The 24,027-nt window shown below is 41.4% G+C and overlaps 2 protein-coding genes across 18 annotated transcripts in view; both read right to left on the bottom strand.

Moving 5' to 3' along the window:
* Nucleotides 1-24,027, bottom strand: part of LOC125693507 (calcium/calmodulin-dependent protein kinase type II subunit gamma) — a 761,290-nt gene that overhangs the window by 698,040 nt on the left and 39,223 nt on the right. The window lies entirely within an intron of this gene.
* DUSP29 (dual specificity phosphatase 29) lies at nucleotides 4,366-23,577 on the bottom strand. Its single transcript, XM_048945597.1, has 4 exons — nucleotides 23,431-23,577; nucleotides 17,254-17,460; nucleotides 9,236-9,456; nucleotides 4,366-4,663 (listed from the first exon to the last, which is right to left on the bottom strand). Exons 2-4 carry the CDS (start codon nucleotides 17,436-17,438, stop codon nucleotides 4,416-4,418), a joined length of 654 nt encoding a protein of 217 aa, XP_048801554.1. The 5' UTR covers nucleotides 17,439-17,460; nucleotides 23,431-23,577; the 3' UTR covers nucleotides 4,366-4,415.

The raw sequence follows: 24,027 nt of genomic DNA, 5'->3' as shown, positions 1-24,027 counted from the left end.
GGGCACAGTAGTCTAAAAAGTGGATTTGGATGGGAGATGAAGTATCCTGTGTGATGGTAATTTGGAATAACTTTTTTTTTTTTTTTTTTTTTTTTTAAGAATGCTTGATATATGGGAGAGAACAATAAAACTAATACTTTTTTCACATTTGTTTTATGAAGGCAAAGAGAATTCATAGTACTTAGACTATGTGTGTGTTCGTCTTCATGAATTCACTGTCACATTTTGTTATGCTTGGGGAAAGAAAAGGTGAAAACACAGTGTGCAGCCTTTGTGTATAACTAGGACTGCTCATCTTTATTGAATTATTGTATATCAAAGTAGCACTGTGTCTTGCAATGTTTTACTTACATGTTTTTGTAGTAAATGAAAGACTCTTGGATTTTTATCTACTGCTGTGGAGTTTCAGATTCCCCAGCCTTTAGCAAAGAGGCAAACAGACCTTCATGCCATTTCCGTATGTGGTAACCTGAAACAGAGTATCATGACTCCAGCATATTTCTGAAATTCTGTATTTGCAATGCATGGATTAAAATTTGGGTGGAGAATGATGTATTGTGGTTGCACAACAGGCAAGTTTCCAGTACTACTTTTTGAGAACCGAATTCCTTTCAGAGGGACAAATGACTTTTGTGAATCTTTTCCCATAGTGACTATTCAGCTGCAAATTGCATTACTGCACTGAAATTTCTTCTTATTAAGAACTCTCATCCTCGACAGATCTAGCTGTTCTATGTATTGTCTGCCCATCAGAGTATCAATCTCAATTGTGTGCTCTAGCACCATTCCAGATGAGAATTAGTTTTCTTCTAGTGCCTCAAAAGAATTCTTCACAAAGTTGTAGTAGATGATTCTTGTGAAATGCAGGATGTTTCCTTGCCTGTGCAATCACAGTCTTCCCATAAACAAAAGTCGTGGTTTGACACTAAAACCAAAATGCTTTATTTCCATAGTGTCTTAAAATAAGGAAATAAATGTGCCTCATTCTGCATTGCAGACCTGCTTTCAGACTCAACATTTATGTGACATTTGTGATGTGGTCACTTACTGCTGTAGATTGTGTTGAGTGAGGTTGACTGGTGATTCGATGTGGCTGAGCTGCAAGAGTTGCATACATTGTGGAAGGTACATGTTCCAGAACTTTGCTTTTTCTGATGTAGTCTAATTGATTCTGGGAGAATCAGAAGCTGAAGGGAAAGAACCTGAGAAGTAAATAATGAAGTATGTTTACTTTAGAATTGTAATTGGCATAGCTATACCAGCAGAATGCTTAAGGCAAGACGTGGTTCTAAGGAAGATTCTTGCCATTGGAGCAGAACCTACTTCATATGGAAGCGGGTGGATCACAATATCCCTGGAAACTGCACTCTAGCACTTTTGGAAAGACAGGAGTGGTAAGTGTTGTGATGTTCTTGCTACCTGTTCTCATAGCAGTGTGCAAAACACAACCAGTTTTTTACTTATTTTGTAAGAAGCTGTGTAATGTGAGCAGAAACAGAGGACTTGTAAAAGTGCAAAATTCTGGCATTAGCCTGCTTTCAGTGTTTCAGTTTTATTGGATGCTTATTATGACCGTCAAACAGACTAATGGTAGTTTGATAGAAACAAATAATAGCATACAGGGAGGTAAATTAAGAAAGAATGGGCCTGATGACACTACCTATATTGCTTAGGATTGTCCTATTACAATCTCCTCTGTGGAGAATGAGACTTAGGAGCAAGTAAATCAACCAAGGGGAGTTAAGAGCCATGACAGTTTTTCTTTTCCAGTTACTGAGCGTCATTCTCTGTATTAAAACTATACCCAGGGTTGTTTGTGTCCTTTATAGTAATACAGGTTAGCTCTTCTGTAGTGAAACTCTGAGATACGCATGATCAAAAGTTGTTGCTTTGGGCTTTGTGAGATGGCAGAGGATTTATAAGAATATGCAAAGCAAACGACTTCAGTCATTTTTTCCCCCAGTCCACTAACTATGATTAAATGAGCGTAAGTATTAAGCTCATTAGTCTGCACTGGACGACGTATTGCCAGTGGGTCCTGGGAGCTGATGTGTCCTCTCTGCTTAGCGCTGGGAAGGCGACAGCCGAAGTGCCGTGTCCAGTTCTGGGGCCCTCAGTACAAGAGAGACCTGGGCATGCTGGAAAAAGTTCAACAGACTGCCACCAAAATGATGAAGGACCTGGAGCACCCCTCCTGTGAGGAGAGGCTGAGAAAGCTGGGCCTGTTCAGCCTGGAGAAGAGGCTCAGAGGGATCTCATCAGTATCCATAAATACCTAAAGAGAGGGTGCAAACAGGGCACAGCCAGGGTCCTTACAGTTGTGCCTATGCCACAGCAAGATGCAGTGTGTACAATCTGCAATACAGGATGGTCTCTCTGAGCATCATGAAGCACTTCTTCAGTGGGTGGGTGACTTTAATCATTGGTGCAGGTTGATCAGAGAGGTGATGGCTGTCCCTGCTTGAACAGGGGTTGGATCAGATGGACCCAGAGGTTCCTGCCAACCTCAGCCATTCTGGGAAATCACGCTTAACACCTTTACACAGTACTTGTAGAAATAATGGAATATGGGTTCTATTGATCTCCTTTTTTTTTCCCCCCCCTTCACATGCTGCTTTTCATTTCCATGCTAGAATGACGGCTCCTAATTTATGAGTAGCTTGGAATCCCATCCTTAGGAAATTATAGCAACATTTTTCTGTTGCTACATCAGTGTTGCTATTTGCCTATTTCCTAATCTTGTGTGTAGGATAAATGACTGGGAACTACTTATGTCTTTCTTGTATTTTGTTTCCAGTCAGTAGATGGGGACTGCTCTTCAAAGGATCTGTTAGTTTCCCCTTAAAGCAGCAGAGCCACCAGGAAATCAAAATTTTCCCCATCTATTTTCACAATTTTGCAGAAGAATGTCCTATCTCCAGGCTCCAGAAAACCCTGTTAGTGTGCAGTTGTGCATGCAAATCAGGTACAGATTCTCTTCCAGTTACAGTAGTCATCAAGCTACCATGCAGGGTAGAAGAGAGAGAATAACTTATAACCAATACACTGAATTAAACAAAATTCCAATGGAGAGAGTGATAACAATCTTTTCATGGCTGGAAGAAAGGTAAATGTGGTTCAATTTTGATCTCTATAGTATATTAGTATTATTATTAGTCTATTAGTATATTTTGATACTCTATAGTATGTTTTAAGGTGTAGTATTGTTGAGGTGACAAAACTCCTATTGTGTCTAAGCACAATTACTGATGTATTAAATTCAGGTGGAAAAGTAGATCTGGCATCTCCGTTTGCATAGTTGGACTATTGTCAATAAATAACATTAGCAATTGCTTTTGAGCACAGTAATGTATTAGGATGATTGAAGCTAACTTGTAAGTAAATATTTGTTAGTAGTGTCTGGAGGTACAGCAGCAGCTTTCTACTTGTTAGTACACAGGGATAGCTTTTTAAAGGCTTCATTTGTATCTTTTGTCTTATTAAGCATAACTAAAATCTAATGAGAACTGGTTATAATTGATGATTTTTTAGAGGACTTTGGGAGTTCCATGGGAACTTCTCTGTAGCAATATCAAGGACACGGTGTATTTCTTGTGTATTGTCAGAAGCAGAAGAAAACAAGTCACAAAACATAATTTTCTCAGTGTGGTGGGTCTTCTCTTTGAGAGGAGGGGGTTGTGTGTGACCTAATAAATTGAGTTGGGCAATGTGTGTGTTGGACTTACAGGGTTCAGCCACCTGAGTTTTAGGAAAGGCAAGTTGGAAATGAAGCTGCTAAGATGACGTGTGTGTATCTGCCTGAACTGTTACCCATTGTGTTTGTTCATGCATCTGATCTTATCAAGGATTTTGCTTTGTTTCTAGTATGCATATTCTGCTGCAAAGTCCGTTGTGAAGACTTGTTTGGAGGCTCTCTAAACACTGTGCTGCTCTTAGATTATGTGAAGAAATGGCAGTGCCAGGAAAGAACATAAAAGACAAACTTCTGGGAAGTTCTTCAGGACTATGGGACTAAACAATTTGTCTGTGTTGCAACTATCTCAACATTTTTCCTGCAAAAGCTCTTCAGGAATTGCTAGTTTCTCTGTTTTAAAGGTCATATACTTGGACTAGGATCAGGATTTTAGGGGTACTCAGATGTTTTCATTTAAGTTATGCCTGGTTTTGTGCTGGATACATTTTATAGAGGGAAGATTTGTTAATGTTGAGATTTCTGTTAAAGTTAGAATATCTTAAGGTGATAGGTTTTAAATTTGACTGCTATTCTTTCCCATCCTGACAGCATTTGAAGTGATTTCAATATTCTTCCTTCTAGATAACAAACAAGCCTTGTGACTGTGTGATTAACTACAGCTTTTCCTCCCCTCATTTTATAGAGTTTATTTTCCAGTAGCACAACCCTGCCAGGAGCAATACTAGATTGTCGTGCTGTTCTCATCGTCGTTGGACGGTAGGCTGTTTTTGGTATTTCTCCTCTGCAGTGCCAATGCTATGTCCAGTTCTCTCAGCTGCTTCAAGAAGCCTCTGTTTGGCAGAATGCATCGGTGCCGTGATACTTGCTCAATGGCATCCACCACTGTCATGTTCTTGTAAATCATCAGGTAAGCCAAGACCAATGTGGCTGACCGGCTGCGACCCATAGCACAGTGCACGAGGACCTTGTCTGTGGAAATAAAGAAATATGATGCAGAGAAGACGGTGGCAGATTTCTTTTTCTTACAGTGAAGTTTTCTGTAGTGCCCCTGCTCCATTTGGAGGCTTGACTACGCTTACTGATATCTTTTGTAAGATCTATTTTTTTACAGGTTGGGAAACTGAGCTTAAGTCTTTCTATGGTAAGTATTTTTGTAGTACATGAACACAGAACACAATCTTTGTGGAAAATTGCCTGTTTAATCCTAAACCAGTTATCTTTGCTTTTATTTGTAAACAATTGCTGCAGAGAAGCTCTAGGGACCTTGCTTCAAATAACAAAGCAAGCCCAGCTGCGCCTTGTATTTATCACAGAGGTGTGGGAGGGTTTGTTGTGCTATCAAACCATCCTTTCATGAGGATAAATGGAATACAGGGAGGTGCATTTCTCGTTACTATGAGCTAGAGATAAAAACTGACAAAAAAATATTCTTTTTGTCTTACACCATTTTCCTTCAAGATCTGAGTCGCATTACTTTGGCCCAAGTATTTGATGTGTAAAACATTGCTGACAGGGGTTAGTGCTATTTTGAGAGTGGAAGGCATTAGTAGACTACCATGTGGATAGAAGAAAACCACTTCTTAAACTCTAGAAAAGCTTATTTAGAAATCTTCTCTGGCTAGTGAATTCCATTCACTCCTGAATGGAATTCAAGTCATGTTTTTGTCAACCCACTGTGTAACTCCCTCTTTTATAGAATTGTGTCCTTGCAGCAGTGGCCTGTACTGTAAATGCAGTCTCTGCTAATAGTCTTTTATCTGTGGAGAGTTGTTTTAGCTTTATGACTTTGCTTGGTTTTAACTTCAGGCTTCTAGTGGCAAAAGTCTGTTTCCAGGTGCTGGCAGGGATACAGCCTTCCTCATCTGCCATGTTTAGGGAGGTGGAGAAAGCAAGTAGAAAGTGGGTTCGGATCTGATTAACGGGCTTGGAAACTCTTCAAAAAATTTCCAGAAATGATTCAAAGCCCTTAGGGGGTCACACAAAGGGCTGAACTGCTGAAGGAGGTAGATTTGGAATGGTGTCTCTAACACTCTGTTAAGCTAAATTGCCACAGGAAAATAAAATGAACTAAAAAACAAAACAAAACAAAAGAAAAAAAAAACAGCAACAAAAAACTTGTCAGGGCCAATAATAGTTTCTCTATCAGTTCTGCCTTGTAAGAAGTGTTGGGTGCAAAGCCGTGACTCCTGCCGATTAACTCCTTTGCTTCCAGGCACGAGACAGTGTGTTGGCACAAGTAGCATTGCTGTGTAATGGATGCAACAAGAACTGCCAACACTAAAGGATTAATGGTTACAGTCTGCATCCTAATCCCAGCAGATAGTCTTAGAAGCATCTTGGCAAAGTTCCAGTCTCTCTGATAACTGTAAGTGCCTCTCCCTCTCTTGGAAAATGATAATCCCTTCTATTATTACTCCAAATATTTTAAACGGATGAAAACTATCAACTTGTTCAGCTCCTCATGCTTATCTTTAGAACTTCCTACCTTGTAAATGGTTGTTGAGATAGAACAAGGAAGCTTTGCTTTTGTGTGGGTGGGAAATGGGATCTCGGAGAAAATGTGCATTTTCATATATTAACTAAGGCAAAAAAATGGCCTTAGAATTTTCTGAAATGCCTTCTAGTTGTAGGAAAGTTAAGATGTTGCTTTCCTGTGTATATTCAAAATCTGACTGCCTTTTACAGCAAAATGATGTAATTCTGCAGAGCTGTGTGCCTTCTATGCTATTGTGTAGTCTCTTTAGTTTTGATGTAAAAAAAAATACACAAGTCCTCTTTATGAAAGAGGGAATCCACTCTTGTAGTCTGTCTGATTTTGGCCAGTTATACTTAGTGGCACCTTGAGGGTTATGGAACCCCATGGAGCCAGAGTTCTGCTGAGTGGAGTCAAGGCGCCGAATTGCTCTGGTTGCTTTGCTCGGAGTTTGGGCTTGTGCTTCTTCAAAAACTTGTCTAGATGCAGCTTTCACTTTCCAGAGCCAGATGGAGTAGTAAATGCTGAGATTTCTGTGGTCAAATGCTTTGGGTCTTTCTATCTATGTTTAATTCTTCTCCGTTGCCTTTTTTTAATCTCCATGTGTAATGTGTTGTTCTTGTTTTTCCCATGATGTTCTTTGCAAGGAAAAAAAACGGTGTTCTTGTCCAGTTTACTTTTTGAGAAACTGTGACACCAAGAGAATGAATACTATACAAATCTTAAAATAGTGCCTTCCGTTATGGTAACCAGGTCTCCCTGGTATAAAATTGTAAGATGTCCTAAGGTCTGAATTCTGTATTTTGGTAAATCCTTAAGCACAGCTGAAGGATAGCTTGCATGATTGCAAACAGAAGGTGTTTTCATAGAATCCAGAATCATAGAATGGTTGGAAGGAATGTTTATCATCTATTTCCAACCCCCCTGCTATAGGCAGGAACACCTCCCTCTAAGCCAGTTTGCTCAAAGCCCCATCCAGCCTGGCCTTGAATGCTTCCAGGGAGGGGGCATCCACAACCTCACTGAGCAATCTGTTCCAGTATCTCACCACTCCCACTGTAAAGAATTTCTTCCCAATGTCTAGTCTAAATCTACCCTCTTTCAGTTTAAAACAGTTTCCCCTTGTCCTATCACTACATGCCTTTATAAAAAGTCCCTCTCTAGCTTTCCTGTAGGCCCCCATCAGGTACTGGAAGGCTGCTATAAAGTCCCCCCAGTGCCTTCTCTTCTCCAGTCTGAGGAGCCCCAACTCTAACAGCTCATCCTCAGAGGGGAGGTGCTCCAGCCTTCTGATCATCTTCATGGCCCTGGAGTGGGTACTCCTCTGGACCCATTCTAGCAGCTCAATGACCCCAGAACTGGATGGAGTACTCCAGGTGGGCTTGCATGAGAGCAGAGTATAGGGGCAGAATCATCTTCCTCACCTGTTTTCATCTTAAATCCATCTGCCCATGCTCAAAGTCTGCTAATACTGCTCTGATGAAGGAGCCTTTCACCATCACAAAGATTTTGAAGTTAGCCAGAATTATTACATTAGAATTATTGTGGCAGCAGGAAAATTACCAGATTTTCTGTCCTGTTGGAGAAAATCTTTCTTCCTTTTCCTCTCTGTTTGCATTTCTTGATCTCTGATGCAAAGTAACAAATGACTTTAATGGATGTAATTGTTACTGATCAGAAGTGTTTAGCACCTAATACTGAACCCAAGTCCTACATATTGAGTTTCAAGTATTTTGTAGGTTTTGCAGCCTTGCCTCGTTCTTGCTTCTTTCCCTCAGTGTGGCAGGCAGTGATGTTACAGGAATAGGAGAGGCACAGGGGTGAGGAAGTCTGCATTTCTTATTTCAGCTACTGCAGTCTGATGGTGACCTCTGGCCTCCGGCCATGGCTAGACACAGATGTGATACAGTTACCCAGTCCTTCCCAAAGGCACTGCTTTAGACAGACTGTTTGAAATGCCAGCTACCTTTCTTCTCAAGTCAAGTCAGCTCCTGAAGCACTTTCTCCAGCTATTTGGACTTTGATTTTAAAACATCTGCTTTCAAGACTTTCTCTTGAACAAGAGAAGAGACTGTTGCTGTAGACTGTACTTGCTGAATGGCTAAAGTTGTAAAGTCTTGGCTGGTTCTTAGAGGCGAGCCAGGTAACAGCTTGCTGCACCTGAGCTTAACAGCCAGGAACAGAAGCTGACAGGAGACTGGAAACTTGATATGTGACCCTCTGGTATTAAGGTCTTTGTAGCTGGAAATCTAAAGTTACTCTGCTGTTTTTTGGTAAAATAGCCCGTTGAGAATGTTTTAAAAAGTTCTGGGCACAGGGGGAGAGCAAGAGGCAAAGGGGTGGAAGTGACCTTGAAAGCCAGTGAGGCCTAGGCTTTTGTAGCCCTTCAGCACTATAAAACCTTCTGATAGAGCTCTGCTGCAGGTCAGCAAATAATGGATTCTGGTAATCAAGCTGAGAAATTACAAAGGCTTTAATGAAATATTTCGACATCTCTGCTGTCAAGAGTTTTTTCCATCCCCGGCTGCTCCGTATATGACAAGTCTGCTGCAGCTTGGGGTGGATGTGGTGGCCAGGTAGGAAGGTGGGTTTTGTATTTGTAGAAAATGAAGCAGTGGAGTGGCAGCTTGGAGCCTCTGCAGAACACCCCCTTTCTTAGTGGGGTCTAATTTAAGAAAAAAGACAGCTAATTCAAGGAACCTATTCAATCTCTGATTGTGTCTGAGCTGTTTATGAAGGAAAAAAAAAATCAACAACAACAAAAAAGAAGAACAACAGAACACCTCTCTGACAGGAAACCTTAATGCAGCCTGTTATGTGGACTTCTGTCAAACTGATCAGTGTAGGTGTTGTTCAGCTGCTGCTAGCTCTGCACTGAGAAAGGTCCCATGTGCAGTTACCATCACTATCTTCTCTTAAACAACTAGTTCCATGCCACTGACTTGGTATTCCTTGTTATCCTGTATTGGACTTGTTTCATTCTCACAGAGTTGGATGCTGTGAGCTATGCTTATATTAGATGAGGCAAACAGTGTCCTGTTTTTAACCATTTTCAGCACCCTCCTTACTTCTTTCATCCTGAAGTGCATTATCAATGAATTTAGAAGCAGAATAAAAGAACTGGCTGAGATTGAAAGTGGGAAGATCGTCTGCTTCCACTCCATGGTACTCCACAGTCATGTCTTGGTAATATTCTGGTCCCGTATCCACGTTGCGCTGACCATGAGCTGCATTGAGGATGTGAGTGAAGCCTGCCTTCTCAAGGCTGTAGCGATCTAATGCTGTTTTCCTGTTTAAAAAAAAAAACACAAAACAGCAGTCTTGTAAATGACAAGAAAAGCAACAACAAAAATTATGATTTGGCATACGGTATTGAAACTCATGATGTTTGAAAATGCATCATTTGTCATTGTAAAGGCTGTCAAATATTGTCACTTCTGGAGAATGACCCCTCTGTAGTCCATACTTATCTTTGCCTGACACTCAGAACACCTTAAAAATGAATGTTTTCCTGGCACCCTTGAAATGCGTGCAATACCAGCTTCTGTCCATCTTATACAAGAAGAAACTCGAGATACAGAAAGAAATAAAATGAATTATTTTAAGTTGTAAAAGCAAATCAGTGGCAGAACTTGAAATAGGACTTTGTGAATGCTGCTTTCCCCTTCTCTCCCATCATTTGATACTGCAGAGCTAATGAAAGAGTCAGTAATAAGTGAGTAGTAAGATCATCTGGGATTCAAAAAGAAGTTGCTCTTTTCTAAGAGAAGTTACCAAGCTTTTTCCCCTCAATTTATACATAAGAACAAGCAGCAGAAAGAAACACCCTACCTATGGTCACAACACCCTGTCAGATTCGTTTACTGTCCTGTTGGGTTAAATCAGAGATCTAAAGCAAAAAGAAGATATGAAATCAGACATTGGTGTTCAGTGAAAGCTGAGAGTCATACATTTGGCTTAATATCACACTTTATTTTTGTCCTCTCTTCCCTTGGATAAGGGATGTGAGACAGGAGAGAGAATCCAATGTTTTTGTTTGCTCAGTACCCACTGTGTGTGCTTGTTGGCAGCCTGGAATTTCTCAAAAATTACATTGCTTATGTAAAATTAAATGTAAAATTAATTTTGTTTGGAAAATTCTGTTAGAGAAAGCTTCTAATTTTGGAAGGTTTTCTTTGGTAAAAGCTGTCAAGTTTTATTAGCGTATAGAAAGACTACTGAACTTGAAAAAAATAAAAAATAAAAAAGGTATATGCTTTATTTTGTTAATATATTTTCACTTATAGATGAATTAGTACATAATGAAAAACTGCTTTTTCCAATCAAAAATACTTCTCTCTGTGAATGTTTTTTGAGCATTTCAATGTGTAAGTGTAGCTTCTGTCACACAAGATGTCATTGTGTGCTACCTGTTTTGCTTCGTAATTCTGGACGTGACAGCTCAGAATGGCTTTAAGTTGACTCCACCTGATACTTGGATAGAGAAAATGCTTTCCATGGACCATATTTAGCTGAAAGCATGAATTCAACAGTGAAAGACTGATGTTCCCAGGTGAGAACCGTGCCCCACTGGAACAGATGCAAGTGAGATCTTAAATATTGAACATGGAGTTGGATTGCATCCTAGTTAAGGCCAATGAAAAAGTGGATGAAGTTTTTGATAGGCTGTAGATACTACCAAACTTGGCTTCTGCAAGCACTTCTTAGACTAATATGTAGGATTTGAATTAAATGATGAAGTGGTACTGATCAAGGGCAATGCCAAAGAGTAGGTTGCATGGCAATCATATTTAAGTTTGACACCACTACACTGATCTGGAGTCCAATTTTCTTGTTGCTTTGATTAGGTTCTTAGGAGATTGCCTTTTGTTATAGTAAGTGCAATTAATGCATTTGTTTCTGACAGGCTTACTTAGTCTTGTTCTGTGGCTCAGAATCTTATTTTTAAGAGTTCGGTGTCCTCCACTGTTTTAAAAGGTGTTCACAATGAGGGATACTGTCCTTTGCTAACTGCCTAGGCAGTCAGCTATGGTACAGTGAAAATAAGAGCTGTGGGGTAGGGGAAACACTACTGTGGCTGACACAACCATTATATAGGCTGTTAAACTTGAGGTCTTGCTGTGTCTGCTGCATGTTGACTGCCACTTAACAGAGAGCTAGAAAATGGCTGGCAAGTTGTAGGGAGGCCCATACACTTGTAAATGCAGATGTGGTTGTGCCTCTTGATGTGTTTGATTGTACTGGCTTTAGCCCTTCAGTGATCTCTGACCTTGTGTGTAGCATGGTTTTGCTTTCCAACCTCAGCCAAATCTGTTGTGTAGCACCATTCTGGAAGTAGACTTAACTGCCTGTTTATTCTGACCACAGCCATTGTTGCTGTTGTTTCATTTTGCCTGATACTCTTGTTTACATCCAGCATGGATGGGAAGGAATGCTTCTGATCTTCCTTGCAGATTTCACAATGCCCGAGGCATTATTTTAGATGAACAGAAGGAATAGCTCAAGCTTTGTTATCTACAGGTGTTCAGTTAGCTGAGGTAACTAATAGCATGGGATCACTCAGAGACTGTTATATGAATTGTAATACCTTTTGGGGGGATTTCTAATTCACTTTCAGCTGAAAATGGTGGAGGTTTTTCCTTTGCTCAGTACCAGACTTCAATGGTCAAGCTAAGACTATTCTTTTCTCCACTTCAGGTGCTGCTATTTCCTAATAAAATACAACTAATATTTCCATTTTAGTGATAGTAGTTGAATTTAAAGTAGACATTGCAAGGAAGTTTGCTACAATTGTCAGTGTGGGTGAAGCCATAACATTTGAATATTCTTTCAATTGCTTTCATTTTGTCCATTGTCACCATCTGTGCTGCTGGCACTTGATTTCCTCTTACACTGTGGAGTTGCAGTCTCCAGTGTTTGCCCTGAATGTGTTTCTACGCAGAGGAGGTGAAGTGTGGCACTGAGAGATAACAGTTAAAGTTTCAGTATAATTCAGTTTAGTAAGAGATGAACCGGGCAGATTGGTCCCATATAAAAACTCATTAGCTCTTTAATTCAGAGCACATAAACATATGCTAAAAGTTAAACACACCCATAAGTCTCCCTCTGGATAGCAGAGCGGGGTGAGCAAAAGCTCAGTGCTTTGCTGAATCAGACCCTGCATTTACTGTAGGACAGATGGACTCATAAAATGTTTTTAAAGTTCTGAGGCAAGGGGGAGTGCTTCAATATGGGAATGCCACCTAAATAAAGAAAATGAGAGAGAAAGTAACTTTCACATGGGGAAATATTCGTAATATTAGACTATCACCAAGAGGGAGCGACTGGCCCAAACAAAAATGTCATCTACTTGGAGACGGTTCCCAAAGGAATATTTACATCTTTTAGGCTGTGCAAGGGCAGGTAAAGGTCTGCCCGAGGCATAACTGTGCCCACTGTCAGTTTTAAAGCGAAGATTGTCACAAGTTTTTCATGTGAGCAAGCACCACAGTAAATTTAGCATTCTGGAAGCAACAACCTAACTAGCTATAATGTAAAAGAAAATTCTTCCTTTAATTTATCGTCTCCAGCGTACCAAATCCCTTTCCTGTCTTTTTCAAATACTGCCATTAACAAGCTGGAGCCTGGCTGCTTCCGTCAGGAAGATGCTCAAACCATCAGAGTTGGAAGAAAGGGAAAAACAACTTTCAGGCACCTTCATCTGAAGTATGAAGTATTTATCAGCAGCTAACAAAGAGAAGAGAAGGTGGCTCAGGATGAAAACCCAGCTGTATCTAAAAGAAGGGAAGAAATCCTGCAAGACTCCTTGTGAGCAAAGTGGGCAGAGCAGCTCACTCCACAGGTAAGTCAGCTCTTCATAGCTGGTGCTGGCTGACTACAACTGGTGTGTGTGTTTGTGAGTTGCAAGTAGAGCCAAGCCTCTTAATCTTCATGTGAAGGTTGAGCATTGCAAACATGTTTCAGTATAGGCTGTGAAAGCCCATAGATTGACGTGACCCAGATTGACAAAACAGAAGGAAATCTGAGGCAACACGTTACTAGAAGAGGAATCGTCCTTCTCAAACTTTCCCGTGTTTTTAAAATGCTTGATGCAGGATGATATCGTACCAGATGGTCAGTGTCAGAAAGAAGCTTCCTGAATACAGGCAACACTGACACTTTTTTTTTCTTTTTTAAAGAAAATCTGGCAGTTCTCCCTGCTGAGGAGAGATGTTGAGAATTTCTAATAATACTGACCCAATTTCCTTTGGTAACTCTAGCACTAGAAGGAATCTAGCGATGGTGGAGCGTTGTATCCCCTTTTCCTTCTGAGGTGTTGCTCTGTTTCTGTGGATACCTCCTGTTCAGTGTGAATTAGAAGAATTTTGTTACCACTGAAAGTACTGAACAAGATCTTCATAACTTGTAAAGGAAAAGATTTAGCAGTTCATTTTCCTCTATTTCCAAATGGTGGATTTTTTTATTTTTTTATATTTATTGCATATGTGTGTTTTTGCAAGTGATGCAACACAGATAAAGGAAATTCCTCTCAGCTTTCTATATAGCAAAAGCATCAAGCCAGCCCCTAGACTGAAGTTGGCTTCGGTCACTTCTGTGCCACATCAAGTGCTAGAAATTATCTGCAGCCTGGGATGCTGCCTTTGGAAGACCAGAAGGGTAGATGACAAGTGTTACTTGTCTTGGAAATGGTGCTTTAAGAGGTTTTTTTGTCCAGTGTTACAGATCTGATTTGGAGTTTAACTGCTGGTAAAATTGGCAGATTCCCATTCTAACAGAGTTGAAACTGTGTCCTTGTGAGTATTGTTATAAAATGTACATGCACTCCTGTTTTTTGTATGATTAATATCTTATAAGTCCTAGAAGTTCATAGTGCTAACTAGTGGGAGGTAACTGTTTGTTACTCTGAGTGAGCCCCATCTGTTTTCTTCTAGATCAGCATAAATTGTCTTTGTACTTAGTCACTTGGAAATCTTTCTTTTCTTTTTCTGGGGAAAGAGGGGAGAGCATGGGGGAAGCCAGTATTTAAATTTTAGTTACGTATTTCAGTTATCATAGGCTTCAGTCTGTAGATGTGAGCTACCTGCGTGTTTTATTGAACTTCACCTGTATTACTTCTCAAAATCAAAAGCCCTGAGCCTCTCCAGAAAGAAGCACAGACATTCACTCTCTTGAAGTGTGAGCCCAGTTCAGCTATTTGACGAAAAATTGGTCTTTCATATTTAACCTATGAGGAATTAGTCTTCAGAATGCTTCCTAGGAGTAATTTGGGAGCACAGTAAGACTTGAAATTGTGATCACACCTAAAATCCTAATGAGAGCTAGAGGGTGGCTAAGAGGAAATCACAGTCATAGGAGGCCTTTGGCTAACACATTCTTTCAAATTAAGAAATATGGAATCACAAACATCATCTTGGGCAAAAACGCAGTTGCAGAAAAGACACAAGGGAGAAACTAGAAGCTGCGTTTCTGGGAGAGACTTTCCATGAGATTGTGGTGAACCAAGCAGGCTTGAGATTAGTCAGTAAAACTGCCCATGCAACCTAGTGACCACTGAGAGAAGGAAGCAAGACAAGAGATGCTTTTCTGTCTCTTCAGAAGACGTCTGGATGCAAGGAAGACACAGGCAAGCACTAATCTTGGTAGCAAATAAATCAAAATCTTGGCAAAGCATGCTTTATTCCTATCACTGGGCTGTCTCCTGCAAGTTCCAGTGCGTGGTCTTTAAAAGTCCTTGGAACTTGCTGGAGGAAAATTTCAATTGGAGCTGAACACAGCATGTTATATTTTGAGGCTTTGATTATTCTGGGCCTGACAGGCTCGTGGAGATTTCATTGCCTCTGGGCAACATCTGCAGTGAAGTCTTGTAACAAAGGCACTGAGTGGCCTCGCAGGGCTCCTCGATAGTCTGTGTTGCATTAGATGGAAGATGTGGTTATGTAGTCAGGGTAATTAATTAGCATTTCCATAAGCATCGCAAGTCCTGTTAACCTTGTAAATGTAGGAGACAGGAATGAGGCACAGATGTAGAGGCTCTGTGGATAAACTCTGTGTGTATTCACTTGATTTTGTTGATGAGTTCCACTAAATTCTTTTAAGATCAACCTTAATTTAGCATGGCTAAGGATGCAAATACACCCAACATCTGTTCACGTCTCCGTGGCAGCTCTTCAGCGACCAGTGCTACAATGAGATCTTAAAAATAATGCAAAACCTCTGCCATTCTGAAGGAAAAGCTGTTGATCAGGAATAAGATCTGGAGCTAGCTGAGGAAAGATAGTAATGGTGTCTGGATGCTGCCTGCTTAAAATCAAATGCGTGTTCTGGTCATGAGAGCTGCATCTTGCCTGCAGACCAGATCTCGTCTCAGATTTTCTGATACTGGACATCACATTTGTTCTCAGCATTATTTTCATCAGCCCTGGCTGATGATAGTCATCCTCTTGCTGGGAACCCCATTTCCTGCAAAGCCTTACTTCTATTTCTCCTCATCACCTATTTCCCAATTCTTTTTTTCATTTCTGTTGGCGCTTGCTTTCTCTGGTTAGTTTGCACCAAGTGAAGGTGTGTATTTTATTCAGCAACACCTTTTAGAGTTGATGCCATTGCAAGGTGTAACAAGTCCCTGTTACAGGAACAGCTGCAGGAAAGACAGTTGGTGGGCAGTGTCTGAACTTGGAGACTGTGCAGAGAACTGTTGTTCCTCTTTGCTCAGAGGGCAGAGTTGTAGCTTCATCGCAGAGGTACAAAGCAAATTCTTCTAACCGCTTCATTCAGAATAATGCTGACGACTGAATGACCAAGTAGGAAATTAATGCCAGAAGAAAATGCTGTAATCACTGAATAGATATATCTAATGAGTGGCAGGGTAGGATAGGAGGAAGACAACTCAAACCCATTTTCCCTTTTCTTGAGCAGGCATAAGATTTTTTTTTTCCCTTCAAGTGACAGCCCATTACTTGGTTCAAGCCCAGATCTCGTGTGTCTTTCTATTGCCTCTGGCGCCACAGAAGTAATTGGTCGATGATATTAGGAGCCTCGTAACTTCCAAGATTGTATATCTTTCGTTTTATAAGCTGGCAACAGATGAATTTTAGGACCTTTTAAAAAATTATTGAGAGCTTTGGAGTCAGTGGGACTGCTGCTTGTGCCTTACGGTGATGATGTAAAGTAGATGTCATGTTTGGGAAGGGTGTTGAGGAAAATGGGAAGTGTACCAATAGTGCCTAAGGGGCAAGAAAAGCTCTCTAGCTCTGCTCAGGGTTTGGTTTGGGGTTTTTTTGATGGCCTGCCTGCTGCAGCAGTTGGCTCTGTGTCAGAATAGCCTGTTTCAGCTTAGTCCTGTGTTCTGCAGTGCTAAGTCCATCTTGCAGGCTTGGGTGTTTGGGGTTTTTTGTTTTTTGTGTTGTTTTTCTTCTCCCCAAAGTCATATTTGGTGTGATCAGTGAGACACAACTCTGCAGCTTTGCCCTTCCACAGGCTACCATCTGTTTTAATCTCTGGAGCAATTTGGAGATGCAGAGCACTCTGTGTACGCAAGAACAGGCTTGGAAGCACAGAAACACTGCAGCAGGTTCAGCTGACTCTTAAGTCGCTTTTCAAAAATTACATTTTAGTCTCAAACCAACTGAAGCTGTGGTACAGCAGGTCTAGACAGTGCCCTTCAGTCAGAGTAACTATGAAGAGACTTTCATATGGAGAGAAATGGCAGGTTACTGAGCGATTCTGAAATGATTTATGACTGACTTTAACTTGAGAAGACCATACCAGTTCCAGGACAGCTCTGTGGCCCCATTTTAGCTGTGGGCCCCTGTGCACCTGACCAGTGCTCCCTTGAAGCAGCAGCATCCCGAGCTGTGTGCCGGTGTTCAGGAAGGACTGTGGCAGCAGGGTGCTCTGCCAACTCTGGCAGCTGTCAGTAGCACATCAAAACAGGCATTACTGATAAAGACTTGCTAAAGGGTAGGAGGAGAAATGAAACTGCTCAGCTGTTTACGGACTGCACTTAGCGCAGCTTACTCATCTCCTATATAGAGATGTACTTTGTGAGCTTACTCATCATCTGTGCAGAGGTACTGATAACACTTACTCATCTCCTATGTAGAGGTTGGGCCAGACTTCGTTGACATGAGTGTACTTTGGGCATCCTTTCCAGAAGAGCCGCTCCAGTTCAAATGCACCTGGGGTACAGTAATCCCCATCAGGATCCACTTTGATTGCTGTGTATGCATTTTTCTTCCCGGCGTTCAAACCTGTTGATGACATCTTCTCCATGGAGGTTGGGCCGTGCAGGAGGCTGGAACACAACGCAAACAGAATGCTAAGATGAGGAAGCACAAAGCCTGTGAGTTCTACTCAGCGCTCGGAGCAGCACTGGCCAGATGCATTGGGGCACATTGTAAGCAGGTATCAGGTGGTTGCTCAGCACACCAGTTCTTCTTTTTCAAGATCTTAATGCAGCCCTGCACAGTGAACCTTGTGGGCTATTTCTGGGAGCAAGGCTTTGCCTATTAGCAGCACTTCTCCTGCAGCCACTGATTGACAAATGATTCCTTAACGAGGGTGGGCTCAAGGACTTCATCTTCTCCAGGCTCACTACTTTTCTTTTTTTTTCCCTTTTTTAACCTGGATCCATACAGGTGCAGTGCTGCTGCAGGAGACAGGGAAGGCAGATGGCATCCCCATACAATGTGTTGGGTGTCTTTAGGTCAAGAGGTTCTCCAGTAATTTGTTTCTAAGTTTTTGACATCTTGAAGAAAAATTTGCAGGGAGAGTAGCGACTCCCACATATTTTTGTGTGTTGTTCACTGGTGCTGTTTGTGTCTGTTTCCAGACAAGGCACAATCTGGCTATTCGTAGAGCATTTCTGCAAGCAAGAGGACCATTTTTCACTGACATCCCACGTTCTCAGAGGGTTTTGTTCCTTGGCTTAGACTCTTCTGTGCCTGTCATGTTCTGTTTCTCAGCAGAACTTCCTAAAGCCAAATAATCCCCATTTTTCAACTCCAGAGCTAGGCAAGATTGTGGAGTCAGTTTTTGTCTGGCATATGTACACCTTTGTTCAAAAACTGGCTTACTTTCACTGGCAAGGGGATCTATCTTTCAGCTGAGCTTCCTAAAATGTGATGATGTTTAGCTAAGTGGTCCTCTGAGATGCATAAGGGGCTCTGAGGATTAATTCCTAGCTTATTGCCTTGTACTCGGTCCTGTATGCCTTCGTGCAATGTGAGGTCCCATTCCTGTGCCTCCAGGAGCCATTCCCTAGGAAAGCCCTCCTTCCTTCAGATCATGCTGACTCAGTGAAGTAAGTAATAATGGACTGGCAGAAAGCTGGGCTTTGAGAGTGGAAGGACTGCTATCTAGAACATGATAAGAGAGACTGTTTGTCTCGTAAGAAGTGATCCCAGCATGAGAGCCTTGATGCTGAGGGACTGAGAGCATTTTATTCAGAACTCCATAAAGTAAGGGGAAGAAGAGAAATAAATGAGATTAGTAATTATGTCCGGTGTTCATTACACCCTGTATGTAGCCCTGCTCTTACATTGCAGACCTCAAAATGTGACAGCTACACTGCAAACGTTTGTTTTGTGACTACGTGAAACCGACTCAGTCTATAGGTCTGTCAATGCTTTGCAAGTTAGAGCTCTGCTGAGAAATGCTCATCTCTGTGTCCTGGGAAGCCGTAAGCTCCCTGAATTTTATGTTCTTTATTCCTTGCCAATGTTATCTTCTGCAGGGATTTTTAAATTGAATTAAAGCACAAGCATCAGTTGAAAATTCCTCTGATAAAATAAATATTTCAGATCTAACTGTAGACTAAGTGTAAAGTAGTGGAATTTCACAGGAGGGGAAGAGGGGGAAAGGGGCTGATGTGCTGCTTGAGCTCTGGAATGAATTACCGTGAAGCATTTGGTTGGGGAGGACAGAAAGGTTTGCATCTTTCCAGAAATCAGTTATAACACTTCATTCTTACTGACTGCTCTGTGTAGACCAAACAGAGCTGAGAGGAGACTATTCTGTAGGCCAGCCCTCTTAGACTAGAAAGAAAGGCAGTGTCAGGATTTCTGGCACTGTGGTGGATATAAATGTGACCGCTGGCCCAACACAAGCCCTGGCAGCAAAGCCTTGAGTGCCTTTTGCAGGGCACTGGGTCCCCACAGGTGTTCAGCTGGTGTGAAGGGGTTCCAGGGCTGCCTGAAGCAGGTCCCAACCACAGGCTGTGCTCTCTGTGGGCTGGAAGGTCCCACCTGGTGCTGGAGACATACTTCCAGGAGTGAAAGCTCTTTGGGGTGAGGATGGCCCTGTTGTGTGATGGATTCCCGGCTCCCTCCTCACAGTGCTGGTCCCCAGCTGTGTGCCAGGGATGCCTCTCTGGGACCAGGGCACTTTCTTAAGCCAGTGCAATTTGCCTGTCTCATTTTGCAGGTTCTGCTTCTCAATCCTGGGTATGAACGTAATGCTGCACCACTGCTGCTCACCAATTATGCTGCCATGGACTTAAGTGTAAAATCAGAACAAGGATGATAAAAATTCAGTCATCTGCATTTTTATACCCCAATCTTTTTCTTCATAAATAAGACTAAAGTGCATGTTATCTAATGGATTTTATTTGTTAATCATTTGGATGGTTGAAATATTTCCCCTCCTTGGCTTATATGTGTATAAGTGAAAATATTGTTAGTGATTTCACAAAATGGTAATTCAGAATAATGGAGAGTTAATCCTCTTTTCATTAGCGAGCCACTTCAGGACGTACACTGTGGCAAATTACACTGCATTTTAAGTTGTTCTCGAGTGCTGTGCACTAGAAAAAAAAAATTAAACTATTTTTGCATTGATAGAAGTAATTGTGTGGCTAATTTGGATAAGCAGCATCTATTAGGCACAGCAAAGGAATCTCTTCTTTATGCTCACTATCCACTCTACAGCTGCCAAATGGAATTGCTTAGTGCTTTTTAGCTTATTTTATTTTTAACAAAATGAGGAGGGAGGAAAGAAAATCTGCCAGTCTGTCTTCTGTTAATTCACAGAGAGCACAGTCTGGTAGCTGAAACAGACACAGCCATTAAAGGTTTCCTTTCTGCCCCTTCTTCTTGGTCCCTTGAGCTACTCAGATTAAATTTACATTTCCAGGAAAGATCTGGGAAGTTGCAGAGTGTAGGGGCCTTGTTCCAAATTTGGGCAACTGGAAGGATGTGCCCTGCCACCCCAAAGCTGCAGAGGGGTTTTGGGAGACACAAGTCACAAGCAGTACTGGTTGGTAATCCCACAGTCTGTGGAGGGACTGAGGTTCATGTTTGGATGTGCATGTCATAGTTTCAGTGACAGCGTGTGCATTTCTAATGCTGGTTTTCCAGATGTGGCAGTTTCTGAGTACTATGAAACTGAAAGCCATAAGTCATTATGTACATCACAAAATACTATATTTCTTAATATTTTTGGCTCTTTGTGCTACACAAGCCTTAGCATTGTATATAAAGATGCCAAACAGTTTGGCAAGACTTATGAGTGCTTGACTGTTAAGATCCAAGTGAGCTGTAGAAATTATAGAAGAGAAACAAACAAACAAACAAAACAAAGGGATGCAGAGAAAAGGACTGCTTTTGTCTTTGTCCTTTGCAAGAAACTGTGCACCTTCTGCTCTTCTTTCCTGCACCCCTCCCTGGCCCAGGAGGAGTTCACAATAACATATCTGCTGTTGCCCCAAGCAAATGTGCTCTGGCTGCTAATTCACAGCTGTGCCTGTGTGCCAGAGGCTGTCGATCCCAGGTAAGGTCAGAGCCCAATGGTAGTGGCATGCTGTACAAACGTGCAATGAGAGAGGCTAAAGAAATAAAAAGTGGGAAGGAAAATGGAGGCAGATAGTGATTTGCTTTGCTCTTTCCTTCAAAATAAACAATTGCAATGCTATTAATTGCTCTGGAATGCCCAATATTGGCCACAGAACTTCCTTGCCTTGCTGCCTACTTCAACACATACTTATATGGCAGAATAGTTTACATTCTTTACCACCTGTGTTTCCTGCTCTTGGGAGCTCTCTCAGCCCATATGACATTGGCCAGCTTTGCTTGTGAGGCTTTTTTGATGCTGGCTTTATTAAATCTAATTTGGTGTACATAAGTGTACCGGCTTCAGTTTTGCACTCAGGTGCTTCTTATCTAACAGGCATTAGCTAAAAGGTACTTCTTGCTGAATATACCAAGCAGCTCCAGCTGGCTTAGCTGGGAGTGAAAGGTCATCAGCATCCTCAGAACACCTGAAGGATAGGATTTTTTTGTTGCTATGAGCATTGAACTTGGAAGATGAACCACAAAGTAAGGAAAAAAAGTTCTGTAATTATGGTTAAGAAATGTTTTCTTGTGCATGAAATGCTTGTTATTGAAGAACGTTTGCCATTTCCTTTGATGTTGTGTGGAAAGCTAACGTATTTGAATCTTTTTATTTATCAGGAGGAATTCAGCTTTGCTGAAATTGGAAAACACTGAAATCAGGGGACAGCTATTTTTCAGGGGTCCAACACTCCTTTGTGTGTTCCCAACAACTCCAAAAATAATGCTTTCATTTTTATTTACTTTTATTTTTCCAGTTTAATAACCACCTCAGATAAGACTGTGAAGAAACAGCACCCATAATGAGAGGGAAGTACCTGGGAGGAGGTAAGGATGGAGAATGCCACTTCTCTTACACTTTCAAAAAGATGTGCAAAGGCTTGAATCCCACATACTGACCACTTGCCACATAAGCACTTCCTCAGTGTTAGAGAGACAAGAATGAGCTCTAATAACGGCTGGTCTTAAAAAAGAGCAAGAGAGGATCAATCAAGTAAGCTCTCGAAATCTTAAGAAAATTTTTGTTCTTTCCCTTCTAGCCAGCATGCAAGCTACATGCTTCCCCTCAGGACAAAAAAGTACTTACCCTTTTTGAGTATGACTAAGCACAGGGCTGTTTTATGCACTGGAAAGTTCTTGCAGAAGTTAATGTGCATGCTGTCTGGAGTGCAGTGTTTACACTCGGGAGGAATATAAACAGTGCCTTGGTTTCTATGTATTTCATGATAGAAGTGCATCATCTGAGCTGAGAGCTAGCAAGCTGCAGCAACAAAAGCTTGCTTTGTTGGATGATTTAACTAGATGAATTTAAAAGTGGTGCTCCCTGTTATGCCACCCCCGTGACATTTTGCTAGCAAATAGCTAGCAATGCCAGCAATAGCCACAAAGGGCTGTGTGCTTTCCTGCATGAACCTGGCACTTGCTGCACCTCAGAGGAATGAGGTACTGTACACCAAAGGTTCCTTGGATGGTTTTTTTTCTAACACTAGACCAAAAAAATATTAATTTTGTACAAATATTCCTTGGAAGGGGAGCAAGTCTCTACAAAAAAATCTTTTTATAAAAAGAGCCCCAAAAGAATTAAGCTAAGTGCTGTACATACAAACTGGAAATCCTTGGATATGTGCAGTGTATTTAAGTGAAGAATTACATAATCCCATATTCCTGTTCCTATCCCAGTGTTCACCAAAAGCAGTCGTTCACTTCAGTTCCTTTATTTTATCCCTGCATTTTTATGCTTGAAGCAGACTGTAAAACTTGCAATGCATTTGTCTTTAAACGATTTAGAACTAGAAGAATCATAGCCTCTGTGTAATTATTTCCCAAAAACCTCCCCGCTGTGAATATTCAAAACTCACCAACTATTTCAATAAATTTCTAAGGCACTGGTGACTTTTTAAAACCTTATTTTTGCTCTCATTCTTTGTTGCCTGAACTGGTTAATTTAAAACAGAGTAAGCTGAGATTTTGTGAAATATTTTTGGGAGTGCCCTAAGAAACTTAAAACACAGCATCATCTGAGAGAATGGTTATTGGATTGGAAAAGTTAGCTTCAACAGGAGGGTGGAGCGATTATCAAAGAATAAGAAAAATGTTCTGGGATGTGTGTCACAAAATGCTTGGAAAACTGCATGTTCCATCGTTTAAAATTTCAGTTCTCCCTCTAAGATAAATCCAGCTGCTGTACCCTATTTCCCAGTTTATCAAGTAACTTCTGTAATAGAGACACTTTGTTTTATATTTTTTTAAATCATAAATTTTGTTTCCTAAAACTTTTTGTTTCTGTATTAGCTTTTTTCCCTCTGCAGCAATACTAGGCGGCTGCCTTGGAAGGGTTGCCAGTTCTCACTCCTCTCGCTGACCTGCCAGACTAAGCTATAAAAGGAAGCGAAGGGGCTCAAGAAATACAGCAGAAAATGAGTATTGGTCAGACTTACCTGTGAGCTTGGGCAGGTGCTCTAGGTGGCTGGGCTCTGTGGAGTGTGGCAGGGTGGCAAAAGAAGTCTTACAAACTTTGAATCTGGAGCCTATTTTTAGAGTAGGATTTGCTGACTCTGACCTTTAGTGCTACCCACTCCAAGGGACGGTCTTTGCATCTGCTGGTAAAAGTATTCCCTGATGTCACCTGAAACATTAAACCTGGCAATTTAGTTACCTAGCTTCAGTGAAACTGATAATGGGATGTCTGTGGGTTGACTATAATAATACAGAAACAATCCTTTTATCTTCTTGTCCCTTTGTCGAGCCCAATGCCAAGTTCACCACAGCAAATGTCAATTTCAATTCTGCTTCCTGCTACCCTGCGCATGGGTGGTTTGGCACTGGCACAACAGTGGGGTGACCTCCATGCTGTGCAGAGATCTTCATACCCTGCTTGCGCACTTGCCCTACCTGCTGCCTTGTTTTCCTCCAGCTGCTGCTCTTGGTATCAATATGACTTCTAAAATGCTTTTTTCCACCTAGAAAGTGACGTGGAGCTCTGATGATATGGCAAAACGTTACAGAAAGAGGAGGGGAGGGTACACAGGTGGAAG

This window comes from Lagopus muta, chromosome 5 (assembly GCF_023343835.1).
Source record: "Lagopus muta isolate bLagMut1 chromosome 5, bLagMut1 primary, whole genome shotgun sequence".
NCBI classification, from domain to species: Eukaryota; Metazoa; Chordata; class Aves; order Galliformes; family Phasianidae; genus Lagopus; species Lagopus muta.
This window is presented reverse-complemented; position numbering and strand designations above follow the sequence as displayed.